At 32.2% G+C, this 17054-nt stretch overlaps 1 protein-coding gene across 4 annotated transcripts in view; it reads right to left on the reverse strand.

Annotated features, from left to right (window-relative positions):
• LOC130899992 (centrosomal protein of 290 kDa) overlaps nucleotides 1-17054 on the reverse strand; it is a 93021-nt gene that overhangs the window by 45859 nt on the left and 30108 nt on the right. For all 4 annotated transcript variants that reach the window (XR_009060121.1, XM_057810271.1, XM_057810270.1 and 1 more), the window contains exons 12-17: nucleotides 13513-13685; nucleotides 13244-13453; nucleotides 9126-9339; nucleotides 8892-9070; nucleotides 8559-8824; nucleotides 3710-3981 (exon numbers count right to left, since the gene is read on the reverse strand). Coding sequence is in view for 3 of the 4 variants with exons in the window: in XM_057810271.1 (XP_057666254.1) it covers nucleotides 3710-3981; nucleotides 8559-8824; nucleotides 8892-9070; nucleotides 9126-9339; nucleotides 13244-13453; nucleotides 13513-13685 (1314 nt within the window). In the remaining variant the exon portion in view is untranslated. The remainder of the gene's footprint in view (nucleotides 1-3709; nucleotides 3982-8558; nucleotides 8825-8891; nucleotides 9071-9125; nucleotides 9340-13243; nucleotides 13454-13512; nucleotides 13686-17054) is intronic.

The following is a 17054-nucleotide window of genomic DNA, read 5'->3' on the forward strand; positions in this document are numbered from 1 at the left end:
AGCAACTCCTATATCAGGGCCAACTCCAAAAAACCCTCCTTCTATAACAAATTTCCCTTATCCCACCTAAAAACTCGCCAACGAATCTCTCTCTCTTTTATTAGAAAAAAACACTTAAATGAGAGTATCAAGGCTTTAGATCACCGTAGAGACCGAAAAAATAGGCTGTTTGCGGATTTCTTTCCAAAAAAATTATACAGGGCGTAGATGACGTGAAAATAATGCGGTGACATTGTTTCTAAGTTATAGGCATTTAAGTTCAGAAATCAGAACTTAAACTTAAAAATATTTTCTAAATTATACATTCGAACATTATGAATTTTTAATGGATGATTACGAATTTCCATGTAGTGTGTTTGACGGAATAAATAATTCTACACTAGTATCCGAAGGTCAGGGGCGGCTCGGGCCCAATGGTTAACAATCCGTAACTTTCACAGGGACAAATTGGATAATCTAAGGATAGCAAAAACGAATTTTTCAATCAATTTTTTAACAGAAAGATACATTTTGTTTAACTTGATAAAATTAATGGCTTAAAAGTTACGTAGATTTTTAGATCGGTGTACATGTTCAAAGAAATTTATTTGTTTTTATCTGATAAGATGTAGACTTTCCAACTAAATGTTTCTACAAGAACTATTTAAAGATAATTCTGATGAAAAACTGCTGCTTAGTGAACAAATTTTGGATTAACTAGAGACAAACAATATTTTAGTAGTATTCCATTCCCTGCCATTAGAGTTAATAACCATTTTAACAATTAGGTATATAATTAAAATTCTAAATAAAATTAATCAATAACTTGATATCAGTTTATGTTTTTTTCTACCAACATAATTAGAATTCCTTTGATATTTAGATAGTTTTGGCAATAAAAATAGTAAATTTTCTGACAAGGGGTTGTAGAAAATCCAATTACTCGTATACGATCAATACTTTTAATGGTGTAAGATGTTTGGAATTTTTACAAAAATAATTAGTGCCGCAATTGATTTGTATTCTAGCCCTGTACATGCTAATATCTCTAATAGGTACCAGCCGATTTCCCGTGGAATTTTGATAATCAAGGTCGATTTTCTCGAAAATTGCTATGAAGGTAATATTTAAAATCTTCTTTAAAATCTATCCTGTGCCGAAGGGTGCTTTTGCACTGAGGATGAAAGCGACCCCTACTTGGAGATGAAAATTTATTTCATCAAAATAATCTCGTAGGTCGAAAGATCATCTAATTCTAAGCAACTTATACTCTACATAGGTTGTTTCTAAAGTTGGTACTTTTAGAGTTATTAACGATTGAAAAAACGCATATTTTTTACCGTTTTGCATGAATAGCTCATTTTCATTTTATCTGCAAAATCATTAAGAACAAAAATATACCTGATGAAAAAATAAAAAAAGAAACTCGTTTTCTAACGACCTCTGTAAATTCAATAATAACTGAGCTACTGCTCGATGAAGGATGGCTATTTTGAAATTGAAATTAAAAACTTTTAACCTCAAATAACTTGAAATTTTTGGAAAAAACTCAGAGAACTTTTTTCAAAGCATATAAAAAAACATTTAAAATGAGTATTGTCAGAAATATTTTGGATAAGAGTTAATTGATTCATAACAAAAATAAGGTTATTCTTTTTTGAAAAAATGTAATAATTATACCCTCGCCATTACCACCGTAGTTGAAATCAATCGCAACACACTTGCAATTAACTTTATTTGTGTATTATTAATAAGGTCCATGTGATTAAAAAAAAATGAACTCTTCTTAAATAAACCAAAAACTATTCGTGTTATAAGAAAATGTTTCTTATATTACTTGTACGATTTTTCTCGCAAAAAATTTTGAGCTTCTTAAAATCTATGTATCATAAAAATTGAAGAAGATACATTAGTTAAAAGTTGGCATTCGCCTACCAAATGTAACTTATGCAACCCCTTTAAGCTGCAACCTTTTTAAAACACGGCATCGAATAAAATTTTAATTAATATGACGTTTAGGTACTTGAAATTTTCTACAAAATGCTGTCTTAAAAAAGTTTCTAGATTGAAAATTAAGCGAGTTATTGTTGAAAAACCAACTGCTTTTTTTCGAAATTTCTGAGAACAAATTTTGGAGCATTGGAAAAAGCGAAACGTGGAGCGTACGATAGAGCAACAGCAGGCACGAACGATAAGAAGAATATCTTCGTGATGATGAAAAATAATTATCAAAATTTTTTTTATATTATTTTCTAAATAAAAAATATTATCGATTCTAAAAATATCTCTATTTTTATTTTTTTTTATTATTGCTGTAAAAAAAAATTTAATTGCAATCTTGAAATGTTTGGCTATTTAAAATGAGTTCAATAAGGGTTGAAATATTATAAAAAAACATATTCTCAATTCAATATAAATACACTTTTGAATAATTTTTAATGACGTATCGACTTATTTATCAAAATATTTTAAAATAAGTCGAAACGACAATTTTCATGTTTCTTTTAAAAACTTATTGAAAAAACGAATTTTAAAACAGAAGAGACCAAAAACAAAAACATTTAGAAGAATAAACATATATGAAACTTCCAAAAAGATAGGAAATTAAAGAAATATATATGATTTGGAGAGGTTGCATGAATTTGATTGATTATAAACGTGTTTAAAAATGTCAACAGATTTACGAATAATTAGGGTTCACACCAGCAATGAAAATTTAGTGGTCCAAAAGGACCACCTAAGTTATGATTTAGTGGTCCAAAAATATAACGTGGTAGACAAAAGTAAAAAAATTAACATATGCATGCTACACACACTTTTATACATATTTTTACGGCATGTATAAATTCTTTTATGCAAAAACAGCACAGTAAATATAAAACATAGGTTTTTTCAAAAATATTTTGGGCGACAAATTTGTCGTCGATGTGTATGATTTTGGCGACATTTCTTGATGATTTGGCGACAATTGTCGCTATGTCGCCATGCTGGCGTGAACCCTACGAATAATACATTTAAACTTCACTTTACCCGAAACAAGAGATTTTAATTTTTTTTGCAATAAAGGGTAGTTTAGACACCCTAAAAATAAAAAATCCTGGTTCGGCACAGGGAAGATTTCGTAGAAGAGGGTAAGTGGAGATTGAATTCAAATTTTCATGAAAATCGAGATTATAATAAGAAGTGTCTTTAAAAAAATCTTTCAATATTACTACCCTAAGAGGATGGTTTTTGAAGGGGTTACATGATTGATGATGATATTTTACTTAAATACGAGTACATGCTAAATTCGAGGATTTTTAAATTTAAATTTAAAGATATAGAGATAGTTGTCACCCCTAAAAAATAAAAAGCACTCTCCGGCACAGGGTAGATTTTAAATAAGGGGGTAAGAAGAGCTCAAACCAAAAAAATCCAGGACTATAATAGAAACACCTACTTTCAATCCCATTTCGCAGATGCGTAAAAAGGTAGGGACCATTTAAATGACCACCGAGATTCCCAGATTCCAATTCTACCAAACATTTTTCTATACAACCACTTGGAAAGTAAAGTTTTCAAAATCAAACCAACAAATATTGAGACACTATAAGAACGAATAAGAGATCATTGTAGCCACAACTCATTGGAACAATTCATAACCAATTTCGATACTATTTAGGATATTCTCTAATAAATCATTGAACAAAATTATCGGTGTATATAGTCTAAAACATCTATAATACATTACCTTTGATGATAATTCTAGAATTGCGATTTTCCTTTCTTGCCCTTCGAGTTTTTCTTGTAACATTGTGGTACCTAGAGCTCCAGCGTGGTGTTGTTGAATTTCTAGTTTTTGTTTCAAAGCATCTACCTCGCCAAGTAATCTGTTGTTTTCTCTTTTGAACATTTCTAACTCAACATTATCATGGACATTTACATTTGAAGTTTTCAAAGTTCGTATCCTGTTTTCCAAGTTACGTTTTTCCCGTTCCAAACGTTCTATTAAGAGTCTGTAACCTATGAAAAAGGAAATAACAATAGCCTTGAGTTAGAAAACTCTATTGCTACCATTTTTCAACTAAAGGCGGAATGAGATAAACTACGAAAGAAGATATCCTGAAATGATCTTAATTCATATACCAACAAATTATTTCTACATGGTTTTGTCAAAATCGTTATTCATTTTTTACTAAGTAAAGTTGGATGTTCTAATTCACTACCACCTAGATTGATAATGCAGTGGTAAGCTGCGTCAATCAATGTAGGCGAACAACCCACGGCTAATTGTTTCAGAAAAAAAGTGTTTCATTCTCTTAAGTTTTCCTGGCGTACGTTCATTCATAATTTAGATGTAGGATAGTATGAACATTTAACTGTTTAAATTTCAGCTTTTGATTTGTAAAATAACGGACAGTGACAGAAGCATAAAGACAGACTCATTGGTTTCTGGATAGAGATAGGGACATTCACGTATTATAGTCCAGGCCAAGGTTTTCATCTCCGATTTCCATGAACGTGTAACAATTTAAATGAAATTTTGACATCATGTAAAAAATACCTCAAAAAGTAAAATCTATATTACACCGTATGTGTGGTTTTACCCTAGGGGTTAGCTCCATCCCAACTAGGTGATGAAAAATGTTGAAAAGTGTAAGCAAAAAATGTTCTTAGCAATTTTTTTGAAAAATATATAGTTTTTTAGTTATGGGCGATTGAAAACTTGAATTTTTCTTGAAAAAAAAACCACGACTTTTCATGAACTCAAATTTATTGAAGGTAAAATATTATTACGAAAGAAAATCTTTTAAAATTCAACGTCGAGTAACGGAGAAACGGTAAAATTTTCGAGGTAATTGTGTTGAATCTTTTTCAAAGTACTTTTGAAAAGCTTTTAAATGAGAGTTAGTAGAACTCTCTAGCATAAAAATTAAGAAAGTTATGGACGAAATAGAATCGATTTATATTTTTTTTTTTTTGTAGAAAAATACCTCAATCTTACCATTAGCAATAGTACCCAGATTGCAATAAAAATATAATCCAGTAATGATTTACTTAATTTCACGTACTAATAATGATTTCTTGAAGTTGGATAGATTTGGAATCTATAATTTCGAAAAAAATTATTTTTAAAGTTGAAATTTTTAAAAATCACTCTTTTTCTTCAAAATTTCTGAGAAACTATAAAAGATATACTTAAAAATTGATGGGAAATAAAAAGTTATTATTTTTTTAACAAATATTTTGCTTTTTTTGTAACTTCTACAATAACTAAGATATGACCTCACAAATCGTACCCTAACGTATGACTGATACCATTTTCGAACCCCTTAAGCATTTCCCTTTAAAAAAAAGGGCTAAACAAATTTATACCAACTTATAAGTTATAAAATTCCCTATAAATCTACGTTTTGAGCCACTAATGTTTGATTATCAACCGAGATATAGCCCAGTCAATTTATTATAAGTAAAGCACCACAAAGTAATGAAAATGATATTTTTTTTAATTTTATATTAACCGGCAGTGCTTTATAAGTTAATAGAGAACGAGTCACTCATCTCACCCTCAAAGGGCCCGTCATCCAAAGTTTAGCAGAAAGAATATAATTGTTTTCTATCATTCTGAGTAAAATAATCGTTTGGTCTGAGTGAATCATCTGAAAATTCCGAATTTCACAAAGGATTATTATGATGACAATGCATCGTGCCACAAATTACTTCTAATTCATCAGGTGTCAGCCGCTAAAAGGTTTCTTGTTTGTCCACATTCACTTCGCTAACCATATTTAACACCATGAGACTTTCCTCCGAAAAATTAAAAAAATGCGATAAAGAGAAACATTTTGAAAACATTCCTGTCATTGGAAGGCAATAACAGAGCAGATACAATATGTTATTGGTTAGCCGCGGACAGTATTTTGAATATTTTTAATCATGCCTCATATAATCCCGCAATAAATTGTTTACTAGGGTCGCGTTTTTCTACTGGCACAAACATTCAACGTAGAAGTGGCAAATATGGAAGGTGTCTCATAAGTAATGTAGGTTTTTATATGTGAAAATTCCTGTGCCTGAATTTTAACATGTAACTTATTAAGACCAGTCGATAATTCTATGAATAGTAGATACAATTGTTTTAATCATTCTCTATTCTTCTTTTGACGACGCAGTACGTTTTCATAATAAATAGTATGGAAACAAAAGTTTAAAGCAGCTATGGCAGCAAGGAAAATGTGTGAAATTAAAGAGGAAGACACAGTTATTGAGCCAACAATACAGCATTGGTTAAATCGTTTTAATAGTAGAGGTTGGACGCTTGAAGATGGTTCGCGTTCAGGTCGGCCATCTAAGTCGGATATTGGGGTTACAATAGAAAACCAATCTAGTATCAGGCACTCGCCGATTTTTGGATTCCTTAGGACCTTCTAAAGATACCATTCATCTCAATTTAAAAGCTTTAGGTGAGATTTATAAAGTTTTCGAATAGCGCTGCTACATGCATTAACCGAGATTCAAACGAAACGTCGAGTAGAGCTCCCTGCCAAAAGATGATCACTTTATCATAGTTCTTCCAATATCAATTGCAGAAGACAATTAGACGAGGAACAATCAATATTTCATAAATACGCACGGCACTCATACCAAGTTGATAAATGAATAATAATGTTTACTCCCCGTTTAAAATCGGTAAACATCTAACAAACCATCATTCCACGTGGACTTGATGAATGTGTGTCAAAATTCATCATCTCCACGGTTTACCAATGAAAACATCGAATCGTTAACATGAAGAACTGAAGAACTGAGTAAAAAGATTGTAGAAAAATTCTAGCAGCAGACCGTCAACAGCTTTGGAAAAACTGTGTTGAGCATGTTATCAAAGAAGAAGATGATTATGTGGAAGTATCCTCTTTACAACCCATCATAATTCAATCAAATTATGACTATAGTTCAGACGATTATGACTACCATGATTATTTATAAAGATACTTTGGAATTGAAATGTTTTTTTTCTTTTGTTTTTTTTATTTGCAAAGAATTTATACTCCTCTAAGGTTTTTGCTTTGAAATTTACTTTTCCAGATAAAACAACGAATGGGGTACAAAAAGGCGTCAGTTCACGCCTGGTACCCAGTACCCTAACCAAACTCTCTTACAGGCAGGTATATTTTACTCGTCTATTTACGTTTTATAATTTAATATTCAGTTATAACAAGTTAACGAGGTATGATAATGATTTTTCTCTAAATTCCACGTAAGAATACAACTAAATGCATCTGTCTAAATATCGGCGTATAATGCCGTCCAATTTATAATGATTAGATTGCCTATCTACGCGTATGGTAGATCAAACAAAATTGTCGGCAAGGGTTACGAACTGCTTTTCATAATCTGCAATTGATATTGGAAGAACTATAAACGAATTTTTATTTGCGTTGAAAAAGATATTTATCTAATCCACCCGAATTACGAAAAATCAGTTATTAGAACGATTGCGATTATGTCGATCATGTCTGAAATGTTAAATTAGTTTATTTAAACTTAGGACGTTGCTAAGTCGTTCACGGTACATCCATTTCACTGACATACATAATTCGTTTTAGTGTTTCACGTTTTATTACATTTTACAATATATTCTAGTTTTTAAATATGTTGTAACAAATTTCTGTAATCCTAATATTTCATTTTATCTTGATTATTGCATTAAACTTGAAAACGACAACAATTTTGAATGCATTGACCTTTTAAACTACAAACACAAGCCTATACTTCATATTCAAAAATTGGGGCCGTGCCTGTCATTTGAAGGGTTTGGACGCAGTGTTGCCACAATTTAAAAGCTGAATGTAAGAATTGAACTAGAAAATGTACTAGATTGTGCCAACTTCAAACAAATTTAATAAAATTATAAAAAGATGTATAAACATAAGTTTAAATTGAGTTTTTTTCCCAAAAATGTTATAGACTGTGTCAATTATTATTTTAAGAATGAAAAATTTTTATAAAGTTTACCGATAAAATTAGCAATGCAGTACAAAAATCTCACGATCTAAATATAAATCAACTTGGCTCTGTTTTCTAATTATTGTTACAATCTAGTACAATTTCTAGTTTATTTTATTAAACGAAAATATAAAATAACTTTATATTTGCAGGGAAAATGTATTAGAAGAAAGGAAAAATGTACTAGTGTATAAAATACAATAAAATGTACTAAAATTGTACAATTGTACTAGCTCTGGCAATACTGTTTGGACGTATTTCGGGGTTTTCGTAAATATGCACAGTGAACAAAATATGTATATTATTATGGAAGAAAGCCCTTAAAAAACATGAAATAATTTTAAACATTGTATTCAAAGGTAGCAGTTGCTTGATTGTGTCTGCTACAAAACAGCACTTTGAAATACCTTTTCAATTTAGGAGGTAGTATCCGAACTCATAAAAATAACAAATACAATTTTTTGTCAAACTCTATACCAATACTGAAAATTTTCCATTATTTAACAAAATTTTTAGGTTTTAGGAAACAGAAACTAATAATACGAGTACTAAATCATTTTTATGAATGTAACTTTTAAAATCTCTTCTCTTACCTGTACTGGTTTGTTGCAACTTCTCAAACTCACAATCTCTCTCTTTCAATTTGTTCTTTAACTTTTCGGCGGTTTGTTGGAAATGTTTCATTTTCTTCCATTTATCAAAATCTTCACTAGCTTGTATTTTGTGTGATTCATTTATCGCTAATTGTTCATTCAGATTTTGTTTAAGGTCTATAATTTCGTTTTGTAAAGAAGTTATTTTCTTTTGAAGTTGATCTTTGATGGATTTTTCTGATTTATCACTTCTTGCACTAACCGGTCTTAAGAATAAAAAATAAATTAAAAGTGTTCAGAATGAGTTTGAGGAGAACAGATATAGATAGTTACTTTTTTGATAATTGACATTTCAATTCCCGAATTTCATTCCTCGCACTTCTCTCTTTCACCGTCAACTGTTCATACCGTTTTTTGAGTAAGAAATATTCTTTTTCTAACAATTCCTTTGATGATTCTACATCGGAAGGCTTTGGAATTTCTTGATCCAGTTGTTCGTTTTTCTTGACAGTCTAGAATGAAATGATGAAGGGCAGTAGTAGAAAGTTTTGGCAGTATGAAAATTACCTTCATTTGACGTAGTTTTACAATCATTTCGTGGATTTTATCATCTTTTTCTCTAACCAATCGTTGGATATCGGTATCCAGTCTTCCTGTCAATTCTCCCTTTTGTCTTATTATTAATTGTCTTAAGCTATTTATTTCGTCATTTCCAAGATCTCTCAGTTTTTCTGCATCTGATTTATATAACGCTAGCTCTGATTCATGTTGTTTCTCTAAACTAAAACAAAAAATGATTAGAAAAACTTTCAGGAAAAATCCGTGTCACTCAGCCGTGACTTCAAGCATTTTTAGTTCATTTATCAGTCATTTTCTCGTGAAATTTTGAGAAGCAACACACATTTTTTTTTGAGAATTTGGATTCGTATTCTCAACCTTTTTCAAAATGTACCATGTGCCGAAGTGTACTTTACACTAGCAGTTAAGGCAACCCTTCATGGGAGAACTCTTTTATGCTGAATGTTACCTCGAAAATCAACATATCGACTAGTTATTTGCTTGAAAGTTTTATTTAAACTACAGTTTTGACTAGAAAATGGCATATTTTTCACCCTTCTTTGACGACTAACTCCAAAAGTTTCAATTTCAATACGAATCACTAAATTGATGCAAAGTCGGTCCTGGAATTTCTGAGTTAGCTAATAAGAGTCGAATACTTGATAGTACTGCATCATGAAAAAAATTTAAGAATCGATTGGGCTGTCTAAATACAATAGCCAATGAAAATTTATCCAAATTATTAAAGAGGAGTTGACACTTTCTAGTAGCCTCATGATATCCTCTCCGAGGGGCTGTACATATGGTCAAAGTATGTAAAGCTGCTCATGACTCACCCTACATGCAGTCGAGTAGCAGCTGCGATATGAAAAAAGTATTTCAACGGTATTTACTGAACTGTGTGTATGTATATAAGTAATTGTACGTTTATTGAATGAGTGTACGGACGTGCTTATGTGTATTATGCTAACTATATACTTGGCGCAGTCTGTAGGATTGTCGCGGAAAACTTTTTATCTATTATATATTGACGTTACAATCGAATCAAGAAAAGTTCCATTTCCTTTTAAAGAAGTCAAAAAACGAGGGCAAACGAAAACCATATTGTAAGTCAAACCATTTTCATGATTATGGTATATAAATTAGATTTTTTTTAATAATTTTTAAAAGATAGATAAAAATTGACGTTTCGTCTTTATGAAAATATTTTGTTCTTGATCTTAGGTCTTTTGAAACAGAAAAAACCTAAAATCAAGAACATTTAAAAGCAATAATATATCAAAACGTCTAAGAAATAAGGAAATAAAGAAATATATATAATAAAATTAGATAGAACATCAACAACCAACAATTGATTAACATAGTTTATGAAATCACCATCGTATAACCTCTCAAGCCTGTTTTTAGGATATATATACAGCCTATATTGCTCAAAGTGGTTAATACTTCAATATAAACCAACCTAAATTAACATAACCTTCAATTGGACGGATTTGAATTTAGAAATATTTTTTTTGGATCGAATGAATTTAATATTTCATGGAAAAAGTTATTACGTCGCAATTCTCGATTAATTAATGAGAATGATTTCAAATTTTTGAATACCTTCATATATACATACAATGGTCGTATTTCTACCATAATTTCAGTCCCTGATGATGCGACCTATTCAAAGCATAAAATATATTATGAAAAGAGTAGCTTTGGTGTTTGATTGCCACTGTCCCACAACAATGAAGTTTCCAAACTAGTTGGAAATTAATTATTATTTGTTATTACACTGTTATATATATTTAAATATCATCGATTTTTTGTGAAGATTAATTGGATATTGAAATTTTGTAAGTAAATTCTGATTTTAATGAATACATTCATGAATTTCGTTTATAATACGCTTCGTGTTACTTTTAGCGGTGATTCTTGCATCTTACAATAGCTAATTAATTATTTTTATAATGCAATCGAACAGTCAAATACAAGCAGAGACTTTTCTGCTACAAAAGTGTGTCAAATTTATTTCCTAAATATTGATGAGAAACGAACAAATCATTAAAAAATTCTCCAATTGAAATTGGTTAAGAATGATTTGCTTTTTCTAGGACTGCGTGTGTTCATGTTCCGTGCATAAAAAGTTTGTTTAAAAACAAAGAATGTAAAACAAACAGCTTTGAATATTAGCCACCCAAATAGAAAATTATTTTTTGATAAATAATTCATTCTCTCGAGGAATGATTTATAAGGGTTGAAGCGTCTCGTCTAACAATAATTTCATTCAAATAAATTAAGAGAATATACAAAAATAACAAGTTTTTCGCTCATTTGGAAATTTGTAACGTCCAAGGGATGATTTAAAGCAGTTCTATCTGTCACATTTGTTGTTAGAGGGTGTCAAGAGATCTACAAATAATTCATTTTAACTTTATTTTGACCATATAAAATAAAATTCAAGATTTTTCAATTTTCTGTTTAAAGGGGTATTTTTCGCCTCTAAAAAGTAAAAAGCATACTTCAGCACAAGATAGATTTTGAAGAAGAGAGTAAATAGATGATAAATTTTCATGAAAATCAGTGTTGTTTCTGAAAACTCGACAGGTTTACAGTTTTTCACTGTGAAATGGGTTTCATCTGTCTGTCGTCGCATTATCGATATTAGGTGCTAAATCTCATGAATAAGGTGGATGTGGACAGGAATTGCCATGATGAAGGAGAAGGCCATTGATTCGTTTATAAAGTCCCTTTTTTTACGCATCGTTGAGCAAACATTCCAGTAGTCCCTTGTAATAATCGAAGATTCTTGATTGACTTTGATTGACAGACCTTTTTAGAGCCTGGTGAGTCATTGCTTTGCATTGAGAACTCTGACCAGATTGCACTGCAGACAAGATAAGCCGATACGTGTTCAACCTTGACACTACTTTTCCCAAAACATCAGTGTAAGAAACAGATAAGTTGAAATAGATGTAGCATAAGTAATGGCTGCCATAGAAATTTATAATAGGGACTATTTATTAGTTCTTATGGGTGTCCGGAGGCAGAATTTGGATTTGAATTTCGAATTTCTCCGTAACCATTGAGCGGAGGGGCGAGGAAGGGGCAATCGAAGCGTATTTCAAAGCCAAACATCCATGTGAAATTGCTCGTCGAAGATTTTGTACACGTTACAATATTCGACAACTACGTGACACCTCAAGTGATGATTTGATTCGATCATGGGTGCGAAGATTCTGATCAACAAGTTGAGCAGAAAACTACCCACGACCGGGACACAGCAGGACGTTGAGAACGAATGAAAACATTCAAACTCGTCGAGACAAGTTTGTGCGATAATCCGCGTCAGTCCGTTCGCAAGAGAGCTTTGGGTCTTCCAAAAACTATAATGCACGAAATATTGAAGAAGGATCTTAAATTTCATCCATTTAAAATGTCTGTGATTCAATGTTGGAGTGATTTCATACAGTCAAGACTATCTTTTGAAGGGATGAAGCCCATTTTCATTTGAATGGATGTGTGAACAATCAAAATTACATTGAGAGAACATCCTGCCTTCACTTCACAGACTACTAGGAAGACCATGACGCTGCTTCGTGATTTCTTCCCTAGCTAATTGATAAGCCGTTTCGGTGACATCCTATTTTATTGATTGAGCTAGAAATGAATATGTTCTGTAGTTTATACGGGGTCTCTCAAAACGTTCATATCGATATCGAAATCGATTAAAAATCACAATCACATGTCTATAACGCAAAGTTCAAAAATTCGGCTGCATCTAAATACTTTTATGGCTCTCTCGACAGCTCGATAGGGAGGAACTTTAACGTTCCACAAACTTTGATTGGCTAAAGCTTATTGTTAATTTACGATTAATCTATGCGTTATAGACATGCGATTAATTGGTGATTTTTAATTTTTTTCGCTTAATGCAGTGATATAACTCGCATGCGAACGTTTTGAAAGACCTTGTATAGATTTTAAATCCTAATTTTGCCACCGGACACCCTTGAGATGGTTTCTTTTTTTTTCATTTCATTAGTGATCGATTGGACTATTAGTTCTTCTGTATAATCTGATGAATCACAAGAAATTATATACTCAAGCACGTATAATTTTGGAAAATGAGTGATACTTACTTTTTTCTCAAATCTTCCATAGCTGTTAACCTATCGTTCGCCATCGTCCTCCAGCGGATCGCTTCTTGTCTACTGGACTGAAGTTGAGCTTCAAGTGTTGATAATTTGGTGTGTAATTCAGAAGCATGTTGTTCTAAAGCATGGACTTGATTCACATATTGTTCAATAGCTACTCGATTTGTCTTACTTTTAATCGAATTTTCCTCTAAACTACAATATATTACAATAGAATACTAATGAAAAGAAATAAATGTTGAACTGGATTTTACCTTTTAACTTTCTGTTTTTCGTCCATCAACTGCTTCTGTATATTTTGAAGCTCTTCTTGTAAGGAAGCTGCTGCTAAGCTATGTTTATCTCGGTCTATTTTTAAGAGTGTTTGAAGTTTTATTATTTGTTCATCTTTAGTCGTTATTTCTTGTTTCAAATCTCTCAGCGAATTCTTAAATGGAAATTGAAACTTAGTATAATTTAAATTAACTCTGATTCATCAATCAAAACAGTTCTTCGTAAATATCTTATATGAATATATAGTATGCTCTTATGAATTGAAAATAAAATCAGTTCCAAAAGTTATTAATAGATTTTGATCAATTTTCATATACCGTGTCCCCAAATAGTTGAAACCAATGAATCAATTTTTATTTTTTGGTCTTGACTGGAGACTAATTTCTAGCGTAATTCTAGTTTTGAAAAATAAAGTATTTGGAAATTTTTGACGAAGGGCCGATAAATATTTCTATAAGAAGATATACTTTAGTTGTTTTAAATTGTATATATGCAGATCCCAAAAAGTCACTAAGACATCGAAGCATATTTACAAACATAAGTAAAACATTTTTACTTATTTTACAAAAGAAACATAGTTTGTTCAATTTCTCACAATAAGACGCTGCATTGATTGTCTCATTACGAGGCCGAAACTCCACTAGCAATACTCCTTTTCTGTCCCAAAAAACTGTGCACATGATTTTCCGGGTAGAAATTGTTTGCTTAAACTTTACTTTTTTGGGTGATGATAAATGTCGCCATTCCATGGATTGTTGTTTCGATTCTGATGTGACGTAGGCCACCCATGTTTCGTCACCAGTAACAATTTGGTCTAAAAAATCTTCACCTTCATTGTGGTACCGCTCAAGGAAAGTCAATGCACTACCGAAACGTTGGGTTTTGTGCAAATCCGTCAACATTTTTGGAACCCAACGTGAACACAATTTCCGATATTTCAAGTTCTCAGTCACAGTGCGATACAAAACACTACGAGAATATTGGGGAAAGTAGTCGCACAATGATGAAATTGTAAAGCGTCTGTTTTCTCTCACCTTTTCGTTCTCTTTCTGCACCAAATGTTCATTAACGACCGAAGGACGACGATGCCCACTCCGTTCTTCAACATACACATTTGTGCGGCCATCTTTAAATGCTCTCACCCATTTCCTTACCATTCGGTCACTCATAATGTTTTGTCCGTAAACTTCACAGATCTCGATCGGTTTTACGCCTTTAGCACTAAGAAATCGCATAACAGCCCGTATTTCACAATCGACGGGACTCACGATTGTCGGAGGCATCTTAAACACTCAGTAAACAACGTACAAAATGAAGAATCAGACTGTAATGGCGTCAGTGCGTAGACAAGAGATGTATGTAACCAGCGCGCAAGTGCGGAACGCCGACCTTGGGGTTGCTGCGGCGGAACCGCAAAACGGTACTTACTTAAAAAATATGCCTCGTAATACTGAGTTACGTATTCAAGTTAAAAACTATGTTCCTGGTAAAGATTGTGAGAGAAGTAAGACTCTATGAAAAATCATGACGAATGATAATTTCCTGTTAATATTATTAGTTGACATCTACAGAGGTGATTAAAAGACTTGGTTTCCATAAGCGATAGTCAGTCATTGTAAATTTATCACCAGATATTATTATTGTCGGACTTGAACAGAAATAGATACAGTTTGTTATATAAAATGTAGGGTCTCTTGAATAGGAGTAGATTCTTTAGATAGTTGTGGTTCATATGTCACAAAATCTTTTCAAAGAAACAAGAAGAAGCTTCATTAATGAAAATACATTTCTATACAAGACGTCGTAAGAAATCATTGATACATAGTATGTATAAACTATTCGATATCAGAAAGTCTTATCAAGTACGATTCTAAGAAGTACCTGGCTCAATAAAGAAAACACACAAATTTTGGAAAAACATTTATTTATTTTTCAACGTAATCTCCTTTTAGCTCTATACACTTTTCCCAGCGATATTCAATAAGTTCGATACCCTTTTTATAATTAGTATCGTCAACCTCCTCAAAATAGCCATTTATTGCTGACATCACCTTTTCATTATTGGAAAATTATTTACCACCAAGTAACTTTTTTAAGTCTGGGAGGCAGAATCTGGCGAAGAGGGTCCATGCAATTTCAATTCATTGATTTCGGCCATTGCAATAACGTAAGTGTGAGCTGGTGCATTGTCTTGATAAAACAAAACTCTCTTCTAAGCCAAATGTGACATTTTTCGCTTGATTTCTTCGCTCGAACGTTACATTAAGTTCGCATAATACTCGCTGTTGATAGTTTTTCCTTTTTCAAGATAATCAATAAAAATTATCCCACGCGCATCCCAAAAAACCGATACCATGACCTTGCCTGCAGATGGAACGGTCTTTGGCTTCTTTGCACCCGCAATGGAAACATCTTCACGACGTTTTTTCTGTTCCATTGTGAGCAAATGCGGCATCCATCTTTCGCACAGCTTTCTCATGTCCAAAATTTCAGTTCATATGCGATGTACCACACTTTTTGAAATGCCTATTATGTGTTCTAGACATAGAGATATTACAGATAGAGTAGGCATGCTATAGGCGCCCATACAAGTGGGAGCATCTGGCCGATAGAAAGAGAGAGAATAATTTATGTATTGCTGTCTCTGTCTAATGGCGCATACGCGTTGATTAGATTTCGTGTCAGAACATGAATTGAAACAGAATAAGATCTTTCCTGCAATACTGTTGATAAACGAAATCTAGTGCAATGAAAACGTATATTTCCCAAGTAATATTCAATAAAAATAGGTTGAGCTAATAATTGCGTATGATACATTCGATTATATTATATTTCAAATTCGTAAGTCATGCACATCAGCTATTTTTTGCTACTCAATAAAATTTAATATATTCAAGTTTTAAAAAAGCTTGTGTTTACTCAAAACAGTAAGCTCCTTCATAAAATATTCGTCAGCAATAAATAACAGACGACTAGCCATTTTTTACGCTCATTATAAATTATTTCTACTTCTATTTCTACTTATACGGACTTACTTATGAAAACTGCGACTTTTATCTCCAGGTATTTGCTCTTTTTTGCAGAGAACACAGTAGTAAGGCATATTCGACAACAAATGTTTAATAATCTTATCACATTATTTACAGACGTACGCACTTTACCGTTGCCCGTTAAATCAGAGACACACATGCGCAATAAGCAACAAATGAATGACTCTCTTTCTCTTTTCGTTCACAAGACGCTCTCACTTGTAGGCATACCTACTCTATTGGTAATATCTCTATGGTTCTAGCCCGCGCATTTTCACTCGACCATCATCCAGTACCGCTTAGTGGATTTCCTCAACATTTGTCATCCCATTTGTTCGACCAATTCTATGCTGGTCCTCGCAGGTCATACGGCCTCGTTTAAACTCTTCTACCCGATATTTTCTTCTTGATAATGAAGGAGCAGTCTCACCTAGAGTAGAATCTACTTCAGCTTTTACATCGGTTGGTCTAACGTCTCTCAAATAAATATATTG

The sequence above is a fragment of the Diorhabda carinulata genome, chromosome 12 (assembly GCF_026250575.1).
Source record: "Diorhabda carinulata isolate Delta chromosome 12, icDioCari1.1, whole genome shotgun sequence".
Taxonomy (NCBI): domain Eukaryota; kingdom Metazoa; phylum Arthropoda; class Insecta; order Coleoptera; family Chrysomelidae; genus Diorhabda; species Diorhabda carinulata.